The sequence below is a fragment of the Salmo trutta genome, chromosome 8 (assembly GCF_901001165.1).
Source record: "Salmo trutta chromosome 8, fSalTru1.1, whole genome shotgun sequence".
Taxonomy (NCBI): domain Eukaryota; kingdom Metazoa; phylum Chordata; class Actinopteri; order Salmoniformes; family Salmonidae; genus Salmo; species Salmo trutta.
The window spans coordinates 32685128-32696348 of NC_042964.1; the positions used below are offsets into that span (position 1 = coordinate 32685128).

At 40.9% G+C, this 11221-nt stretch overlaps 1 protein-coding gene across 1 annotated transcript in view; it reads left to right on the forward strand.

Annotated features, from left to right (window-relative positions):
* Positions 1-6589, forward strand: part of LOC115198710 (myoD family inhibitor domain-containing protein) — a 31323-nt gene extending 24734 nt beyond the window's left edge. The window contains exon 5 of the mRNA XM_029760884.1: positions 3977-6589. Within this exon, the coding sequence (XP_029616744.1) occupies positions 3977-4230 (254 nt within the window). The 3' untranslated portion in view covers positions 4231-6589. The remainder of the gene's footprint in view (positions 1-3976) is intronic.
* Positions 6590-11221: the final 4632 nt, after the last annotated feature.

Genomic DNA, 11221 nt, shown 5'->3' on the forward strand with positions numbered 1-11221 from the left:
AGCTCAGGGGATTCTAGAGCAGAGCATTCTTGGCACATGTTCTTTGGCACTGAAATGAAGCTGTGATAACAGTTCTGTATACGCTACTGACTGAAGAGTCGTTTACCACTCGTCTTTTAGTCAGGCTGGGAGTAGGTAGGGGCCTTTTGTTTGTTTTATTTGTTGTATAATCAATTATGATTTGAGCTCCTTTTTAAGTCACATTCAATACTTTTTAATGCCTTTGTGGTGACTAATTTGGAATGCTTTCTTAGCGCCAAATTCACATCTTGGTTTGTCTGTATATTCCCTGTAGCCACAAGTTTGACCCTCATTCATGCATTATGGACTTGCACTCTAAAGACTTCTGCATGTGGTGGGCCTCTCCTCTCAATCGCTATCTCTCACCCTCCCTCTCTCCCTCCCTGTGCCTGGCAGGCAGCTAGGCAGTATACTGGCCCTCTACCCAACAGTCTCTCTTCATTTGAATGTTTTCGCTTGGCTCGATGGTGTGCACCCATTCCAGCTTGTTTTATGTCATGCTGCTCCCTTTGGAGTTTTTTCCAGATGTCTCAAACTATTTCCTCTGAGGCGCTCGCCGCTGTTTTTGGCCCTCCAGAATCTGGGCATCTTCGCCGCGGCCTGACATTAAACATGAACGCTCTCTCACTGAGGCGGTGTCAATTTGTGCCGTATTTTTCTTTGTGGTAGGAGAGATGTCTGGCGTTCTTGTGTACATGACCCAGCCCCCCTCGCCCCCTTCTGTAAGGTTTTCACTAATCGCTGCTGTTGAATTATACATCCAAGTGAATCGCTAACTAAGATGCCCCAACTGCTTGATGCTATGGACATTATTTAGATCATTTTGTATCAGAACATAGTGTACTACGCTGCTACTAGCTTAATTATCGTAAAGCGTCTTTCAAGGTTTTAGATGCTTTGAGGTTTCATCATTTGACATTGGCAAAGTTCTGCTCTTCGCCTTCTCTAGTAGTACAGAGTTTTAAGTTCTAGAATACGGTGCACAATAATTATAGGAATGTTTTTTTTCAATAACAATCATCGTTTCAAATGCTGAAATATGATAAATTTGTTCTAAAGTGTCTCTGTTGTAGTTGCCTATGATAATCAGCGTTCAAACCTCTTGGGGAACCCATTTGTATCGTTTCATGTTGGCATTCTCTGATTTGTGTCCGGTACAGCGCTACTGGTCAAGCTTTGCGGCCTGCCTGTGTGAGGGAACAGGAAGAAAACCGACTTTGATTAATCAAATGAGCATTCAGCGTTCCTCAGCCCTTTCCTCTTTTCCTTCTCCTTCGCTCGCTTCCTCAAACCCAGTCAAAAAGGAGCCCTGTCTTTCTGACAGGCTGAGAACGTCTGATGAAAGTTATGCGAAGACACTGTTTGTACTGGCATTTTTCTATCCATATCCATGTCTTGCATCTCCAAAGCTCTGCTGGGCCTTGACTACAGTGTGGGTAGAGGTCCATGCTCTGGCCGGAGGGTGTGGTGTAGAGGTCGACCGATTAATCGGAATGGCCGATTTAATTAGGGCCGATTTGAAGTTTTTTTTTTCATAACAATCGGTAATCGTCATTTTTGGACGCCGAGTATGGCTGATTATATTGCAATCCACGAGGAGACTGCGTGGTAGGCTGACCACCTGTTACGCAAGTGTAGGCAGCAAGGAGCCATGGTAAGTTGCTAGCTAGGGTTAAACTTATCTTATAAAAAAAACAATCAATCTTAACATAATCACTAGTTAACTACACATGGTTGATGATATTACTAGTTTAACTAGCTTGTCCTGCGTTGCGTATAATCAATGTGGTGCCTGAAATTGTGTCACTTCCCTTGTGTTCAGTGTAAGCAGAGTCGGGGTATATGCAGCCGTTTGGGCCGCCTGGCTCGTTGTGAACTGTGTGAAGACCATTTCTTCCTAACAAAAACTTCTTAATTTGCCAGAATTGTACTTAATTATGACATAGCATTGAAGGTTATGCAATGTAACAGCAATATTTAGACTTAGGGTTGCCACCGGTTCGATAAAATACGGAACGGTTCTGTATTTCACTGAAAGAATAAACGTTTTGTTTTCTAAATGATAGTTTCCGGATTTGACCATATTAATGACCTAAGGCTCGTATTTCTGTGTGTTTATTATAATTAAGTCTATGATTTTATATTTGATAGAGCAGTCTGACTGAGCGGTGGTAGGCAGCAGCAGGCTCAAGCATTCATTCAAACCGCACTTTCCTCCGTTTTCCAGCAGCTTTTCACAATGCTTGAAGCACAGCGCTGTTTATGACTTCAAGCCTATCAACGCCCGAGATTAGGCTGGCAATACTATAGTGCCTATAAGAACATCCAATAGTCAAAGGTCTATGAAATACAAATGGTATAGAGAGAAGTAGTCCTATAATAACACAACCTAAAACTTCTTACCTGGGAATATTGAAGACTCATGTTAAAAGAAACCACCAGCTTTCATATGTTCTCATGTTCTGAGCAAGGAACTTAAACGTTTAGCTTTTTTACATGACACATATTGCACTTTTACTTTCTTCTCCAACACTGTGTTTTTGCATTATTTAAACCAAATTGAACGTGTTTCATTATTTATTTAAGACGAAATTGATTTTATTTATGTATTATATTAAGTTAAAATAAGTGTTCATTGTTCATTCAGTATTGTTGTAATTGTCATTATTACAAATATATATGTAGAAATCGGCCGATTAATCGGTATCGTCTTTTTTTGGTCCTCCAATAATCTGCGTTGAAAGGTCATAATCGATTGACCTCTAGTGTGATGGGGAGAACCTTCACGGCTCCTTGCATGGTACAGAAAACAGCATGGCAGAGGAGATCTGTGATTTAGTACCCATGACTTATTACAAAGTTGTCTGTCTATTCATTTCAACTAACATTGTTTAAAATGCTTGCATGTGCTTTGATTATTTTAATTCTACCTGTTCTTTACTTATTGTTTTGCCTAAATCTGTCCATCCGTCTTTTAATATATATATATATATATATATACATTTTTTTTACTGTGTACCACCTGACTTTCATGTAACGGATGTTAGTGCATGACATCACTTACATTCTGTAAAATGTTTTAACACCACTGAACAAAACAACGGAATAATAAATTCCATAAAATAAAACAGCTGTCTTATTCTCCATCCGTTCATTGGAAAACAACAGTGATTTGGCGTCATGCTCCCCAGACACGTAAAAGGTCTACAGAGGTTAAATGTTAATCAGTGATGAGAGAAACGGCAGCATTAGCACAACAATTTGCCAGGGAGAAGAATTCGGACTTTGCTAATCAGCTTTACGTAATCAAGTCTGTGCATTTGCATGATAATGCCCCAATTATTTAGAAAGCTGCTAATCAAAACCCAAAAGTGGAATTCAGTCCCTTTGGAATTTTCCCTGATTCCATTTGGCTCTCCTTCCTCCTCCCTGCTTAGTCTGCAACTTCTACTCAGCTTACACTTTCTTATGCACCTGAATGCACACACACACACACACACACACACACACACACACACACACACACACACACACACAGTTTTATCCATAGAGATACAATATTCTACTATTGAATATACTACTGTTGTTCCAGTTCATTCTGTGGTTTCATCTGTTTTGTCAGTCAATAGTGATAGTCTTATCTTGACCTATTTACTGTAAGGACGTTATCATACTGTATGTGTCAAAATAATTGGCCAGTCTGATTTGTGACTGTATAACTGCCTGAGCCCTGCTCAAGGCTTCTGATTACAAAAGACCAGGGATTAACTCGCTCTGTTCCAGGTAGGGGTTTTAATCAGATTTTTCCCCCCACTGGCTTTTAAGACTTTTGTTCTTGTTTTCTGTTTGTTTTCTTTGTATTTGATCATGTTTTGTGTGGTTTTCATCCTTCATCCTTTTTCATCGTCCTTCATCCTCCACCCGTCTCTATGGACATGGTGTGTGTTGGACCCAGACTGCTGTGTCCACTGCATCCTGGCCTGTCTGTTCTGTGAGTTCCTGACCCTGTGCAACATGGTGGTGGCCCAGGCTAGCTGTGGCACCTGCACCTCGGAGGCCTGCTGCTGCTGCTGCTGCGCTGAGGACATGGGAGACGACTGCAACTGCCCCTGCGACGACATGGACTGTGGCATCATGGACGCCTGCTGCGAGTCCTCCGACTGCCTGGAGATCTGCATGGAGTGCTGCGGCATCTGCTTCCCCACATAGGAAGGACCGGGATGGGATTGGGAATGTTGGCCGTAGTGCTACCGCTACCTGTAATTTATGCTCCAGCAGAGAGGGAGGGAGAGAGGAAAAGTGTGTGTGTGGGCTAATTGGGTGTGTGTTAGCATATGTGCATGTGTACAAGTGCGTGCCTTCGATATAAGCCCACACAGAGAGATCTATTAATCTACACTGCACCTCTGCCAACATGGCCAAGCAGGGGCCAAAAATAGTTTTATAAATGCTTTTGTTACGTACCACAAGTATAAACATGCTATATGAACATTTTTTTACTTACCAAAGTATGTTTAATGTTGACATATGTTAATCAGCTCTTTAAAAAGTATTACCTTAGATGCCTTATTGGATAGGAAGATCATCTCTATATCATTTCAGGAATACTGTCCGACTGACATCTTTGCCTTGAAAGTTTTCTTCTTTTTCACTACCAAAATGTCAATCCCTGACACTAAAACCAAAGGAATACATGTTTTACCTTGATATTTATCAGCCTTTTAGTGTGTTTAGTCAGTACTGTATCACTGTAATAACTTTGATGTTTTTGGGATGTGTTTTTCCTACTCATATTAATACACCTTCAGTTAGAGGTATAAGAACTACAAGACACACATTCATGAACAATGTGTAACAACAGAACAGCCGTAGTTATATTCCATATCTACTGTAGTTTGCAAAACGATACGTATTGAAAAGCTTTGTGTAAAGAAAGTTTGAAGATCAGCACTAAATCGGGTAGATTAGTGTATACCTTTTCTGTTAACAATGTATTTAATCCAGATATCAGTTTTTGTTCTGTAACATTTAAATGATGTAAATAATGTATGTGATTTGTAGGGCACATTTTAGTTGTCTTTTGGATTCAAGTGTGCTTGAGTTACTTACAAAACTGCACAAATGGGGCTCCATTATGTATAACCAATGCTAATCTCGGACACCCACAACTAAAATCTCTTTTGCTTGTTGTCGCATCCCAGAGTCTTTTGGCAGACGTTACAAAACCATTTCTGTTATGTAGTCTGTCCACGAGAGACTTCTGCTAACACCAAAATATCTACCTGTATCAACAAATCTCTTTGAGAAGGATTGATGGATGACAGGCAGGGTTACAGGCACTCCAGATATGAGTAGTATTATTATTGTCTGATTGTTGGCCTGATATAACTAATGATTAATGCACATTTGAGTTATACTGTAGCGTGTGCCCTCACGCAATGTTAAAGCCATATTGTTGGAAATAATGGTTTTAGTCTATCCTGAAGTCTCTCACCGTGGTTTTCACCTGTCAGTCTTTCAAGCCGTGAATTTACTGGATATACATTGGAAATACTGGCTTCCTGGAATATACAAGGGATAAGAAATTTTTCTGACTGGTGAATTGCACAACATTTTTTTCATTGTCATAGCATTTTGTTCCCTACAATCATTGTTTTATATTGTTGTCAATCAATTATTTGCTCAGTCTTACACTCCACTTTGATTACATACTGTACGGTACGACTGTTAGTTCTGTGACGTTATTTAGCATGTATTTGGGATACTGCCTCAGTATTGCTTGTTAAAATGCACTCTTTAGAAACCGAAAGTGATAAGGAATTAAAACATGGCTGACCCTGTTTGCCATAAGCGGCTTTTGGATTACAAGTGAATGACTCGCAACACAATAAGGAAATATCTGGACTGTCAGATTCAGAGGAGAAGAGAATCCTAAACTAATGCACAACATTTTTTTTCAGCAGATTTTTTTTCTCATCTTAATTCTGTGTATCAAGTTGAGTTTGGTGAATCACTTTCTCAGTCTCAAAGATTTGCTTTGATGTTGTTTTAGTGATACTTAACACAGGGACTCATTAGTGTGTTGCTTTTCTAAATGGTAATGTTCCTTCACTTCACACCATCAAAGATAATGGGCTGTCAAATCTTAGGCCTGCTTCTCTAATGGTGGATTGTCATTATGTTTAAAGGAGTTGGAAGGACACCTCCGCAGCAGATAGTGTTCCGTCGCGCTCTGTATGAAACTAAGCCGCAGACCTCTTAACATTCGTATGATTAACTAACACGGTCTTTCTCTGGATATTTTCTTCTGCATATACAGGCCTATGAACAGGAACAACACTATAGATAATGTGAAGACATAGTATTTACATGTATTTATCTTTTTTTCTCTAACTGTAGTATTTTTATATTCTGTCCACTAGTTGTGTATATGATATACTGTACCGTCTTCACCTTTTCCATCTTCTAGAATACCTCTTCTCACTGCATTTAGCATACAACACAGTTTGTACGTTGTTGTACATTAATTCAGAATCATGTCTGAAATAATAAAAAATATAAAAATAAGTATGAACATTGTAAATGTACTTTTTATCGCTTGTCTTCAGATTTGCTATGAGTCATTTTGTAACAATTCCTGGCATGGAAGCAGATCTGTTGGCGCTTTAGCCAACTGTTTTGTCACTCCTTGTCATGCCATACATAGCATTGGCATGAGATTAACAGGATGAACACATGGCTAAAGCACAAACCGATCTGCTTGTAAGCTACCAGTATGTTATACATACAGTGCATTTAGAAATTATTCAGACACCTTCACTTTAACATTTTGTTACTTTACAGCCTTATTCTAAAATGGATTAAATGTTTTTCCTCATGAATCTACACACAATACCCCATAATGACAAAGCGAAAACAGGTTTTTAGAATTTTTTGCAAATGTATTCAAAATAAAATATATACCTTATTTATGTAAGTATTCAGACCCTTTGCTATGAGACTCTCAATTGAGCTCAGGTGCATCCTGTTTCCATGATCATCCTTGATGTTTCTACAACTTGATTAGAGTTCACCTATGGTCAATTCAATTGATTGGACATGATTTGGAAGGGCACACACCAGTCTATATAAGGTCCCACAGTTTACAGTGCATGTCAGCAAAAACCAAGCCATGAGGTCGAAGCCATTGTCCGTAGAGCTCCGAGACAGGATTGTGTTGTGTCACAGAAATGTATGCAGAATTGAAGGTCCCCAAGACTACATTGGCCTTCATTATTAAATGAAAGGACTTTGGAACCACCAAGACGACTCCTAGAGCTGACCGCCCGGCCAAACAGCAATTGGGGGAGAAGGCCCTTGGTCAGGGAGGTGACCAAGAACCCGATGGTCACTGACAGCTCCAGAGTTCCTGTCAGTGGGTGAACCTTCCAGAAGGACAACCATAACTGCAGCATTCCACCAAGCAGGCCTTTATGGTAGAGTGGCCAGAAGGAAGCCTCACTAAAAGGCACATGCCAGCTTGCTTGGAGTTACCAAAAGGCACCTAAAGGACTTATGGACCATGAGAAACAAGATTATCTGGTCTGATGAAACCAAGATTGAACTCTTTGGCCTGAATGCCAAGTGTCACATCTGGAGGAAACCTGGCACCATCCCTAAGGTGAAGCATGGCGGTGGCAGCATTATGCTGTGGGGATGTTTTTCAGCAGCAGGGACTGGGAGACTAGTGAGGATGGAGGCAAAGATGAACAGAGCAAAGTACCGAGATCCTTGATGAAAACCTGCTTCAGAGCGCTCAGGACCTCAGACTGGGGCGAAGGTTCACCTTCCAACAGGACAACGATTCTAAGCACACAACCAAGACAACGCAGGAGTGACTTCGGGACAAGTCTCTGAATGTCCTTGAGTGGCCGAGCCAAAGCCCAGACTTGAACCCGATCGAACATCTCTGGAGAGACCTGAAAATAGCTGTGCAGCGACGCTCCCCATCCAACCTGACAGAGCTTGAGAGGATCTGCAGAGAAGAATGGGAAAATCCAAGCTTGTAGCATCATACCCAAGAAGACTCGAGGCTGTAATCGCTGCCAAAGGTGCTTCAAAAAAGTACTGAGTAAAGGGTCTGAATACTTACGTAAATGTGGTGTTTCATTTTTAAAATACATTTGCATACACATTTTTTTTTCTTCATTTTGTGGTATTGTGTGTAGATTGAGGAAAAATACAATTTAATCCATTTTGGAATAAGGCTGTAACAAAATGTGGTAAAAGTCAAGGGGTCTGAATACTTTCCCAATGCACTGTATGGCAAATGTACATCCTTATTTGGTGGGCAGCAGTCAGTGTGGTGGTCTCCAAGTCAGGTCTTGTGCTCTCTTTGACCAACTATTAGCTGGTGTACTGTAATTGTACTGTCTGCTTTCCAAAATACTTATGAATTGGCAGTTACTATAATCCCTCAAATTGCATATTATAATATTTTTTTTATCAATGTATAGTGTAACAAATGCCACCGGTGTGTAATGTGGGGGGTCAGTAGTATGACTACAGCACTGACCAGAGAACCTATGATACGCTACCGTCCTTTTTTATCTTCACCACAATTCATCACTCATAGACAATAGGTCGTCTATGTAGTACGGCTGAGTGTGGCTCCCCTCTGCTCTACTCTCTATTAGAGAGCCTCTCACGTAGACGCAGCGGAGGAACACGGAAACACGGCCACAAACACTCGGCGAGGTCAGCAGGGACCATGGAGAGCAATGCTCTGACCTTTGACTGACATAACCTCCTGTTAACCTCTCAATTAACCCCCGCGCCTAGCCCACCTGGCGATTGGGTGATGATGGCAGGCAAACCCGCTGCAAGCTAACAGAGATAGGGAGGACCCTTCCCTTTTGTCATTTTCTGCCTGGATACACACTGCCCAGGAAATTACCATCTTATTTCACTAATGCATTGTAAAATATTGTCCCCGGCCCCCGAAACGCCTTTGCTTTCTCTATAATCACACAGGAGTTCTTTCTTTCACTCTTTTTTTCCTCTTTCTCTTTTTTGAGAGGAAAATATGTGAAAACCCCAGGTGTGTAAGTGTGCGATGACCTTTTCACAAAGTCACCCACCTTTCCCGTCCTTTTAATCAGTCCCCCTCTGTTCCTGGCTGTGCGAGTGCCTGTAATGTCACAATTAAGACACATCCATTGTTTCTGTTTTCGGTCTTGAAATTTGGTGCTTCTTGGACCTGGGGTCATCTCTCAATATTAAATAACGTAAAGTGCCTTACCACCCCTCCTTTCTCTTCCTCTCTCTCTTGCGCTGTCTCCTTTCTCTCTTCTTTCTGGGTGGGATGGAATTGTCACTCAGAAAATGAATGTCTGCTGCCCTTAGCCATGAGAACAAATTTATACTGTCACTTTTTATTGCATAAAGGGATGGGGCTTTTAATGGTGTTTAGTTGCCTCATTTTCACATTAGAGGTAGGCTTCAGTCACATATTGATAAGATTAACCATACTGATAATTATAACTAATACAAGTAATTTGATAGGAACAAGAGGGTGGTTGCATTACATGGCAATTTGCCGCATAGGACCGTGTCTTCCAAATGGTCCTCTTCATTATGTTTAGCGTTAGTGTGTTTGTGCTTTTGTACTGCTGTCCTTTCAGCCCGTGAAAATTAAACCTCTTTACCTGGTAATTAGAACAGAGACGCAGCATGTTTGGTAAAAAGATACATCTAATGTTCCATTTCACTTATGAAGCTTGGGTATTATTTTATTCTCTGCCATGGCTAGGATCACCATGCAGCCCAGTGATGCACCTGCTCCGAACATCACATGTGATGATGCATAATGCAAGCAACGTCCTTTCTTCTCAGAGCCTGTGTCAAAGTTTGAAGGACTCCCGCTATTTAGGCTTGTAGCGCGGTATAAAAATAATATGAGGCAGATCTTTCGGAGGGGGTAAGCAAGATAGAGGGGGAAAAAAAGAATGGAGTTCAAGTCATGTCACTCTAAATTAATCTCCTCAGGTAGTGGCCCCATTAGGGTTCACACACGGGCCCGGTTTACTATGCAAATGGGGTCATTACCTGGAGAAGTTAATTGAATCTGACACAGGGCCAGAACGGTGAAGCCACGTGATGTTTATTTGCTTGTTATGAAAATGCTTGAGAATATGGCTTGAGTCTGCACACATGAAAATTATATTGATGAAAATATTGTGGAGAAGTCGGGTTAAAGGGATGTTTGAGATTAGAAAGTTTGCCTGTTTTTTTATTATCATTTTGATGGATGATTATTTATAGAAATGGCTAGATATTTGAACCTTTTATAGATGTATTTTTAACATAGTAGCGATTTGATGTATGTGCATTTAATGACATATGTACACTTTTATATTTAACATGAAATATTCCACCATCACCTCACACAGGATATCACTGTCGTACTTTACAAACAAATGTATTATCTTTTACAAAAATTACATTTTTGCAATTTTTCGAAACCACAGTTAACTACAAAACAGACACCCAGGAATTAAATGTAAATGGTTAGATTTGTATTCTCTTTTTTTTCTTTTGTGCAGCAACGTGTCATTCTACTCATACCCTAAATATTTGAAGACCCCCTTCACTAAAGCTTTGCTGCTGTACGAGGGCATCTCACTGTGCTTAATCTTTCTGTTACCTGGAGGCGCTGAAGACAACATGTAAAGACAGCAAGCGCCATGCGCTTACAAAGATCACGAGCTGAGCCCAAAACCTGCCAGATGAATGGGGAGCAGAGGTTCAAAGTTTCTGCCACTTGACTCTGTGAAGTAGGGTCTGACAACACCTGCCTGAGAGATTGAAAGGAAGAAATAAAGGAAAGAAAGCAAGGAGGGATGGAAGGAAATAGGGTAGACACATTGAGATGTTTTCAAATAATTTCCGCTCAAAGTGCCCCCCACCCCACCCTCTGTGGGTTGTATCTGTAAGTAAGCATGCATGTAAATGGACCATTTGTGTCAAGACCTGTCAGCTTGTTTCCTTTGTTTGGGGGGTGTTTAAGACTGGTGTGCTGCGGGCTCAGGCCTCTGCACTGCAAGTGAGACGACATACTAAAGTTGTACACTTTCAACTTTTTTTTCCCTTCCAAAGGTAATGGACCGTGGGAGAGGCAAATTGAGAAGGACGTGTGGAACAGAACTGCCTGTTTGTTTGC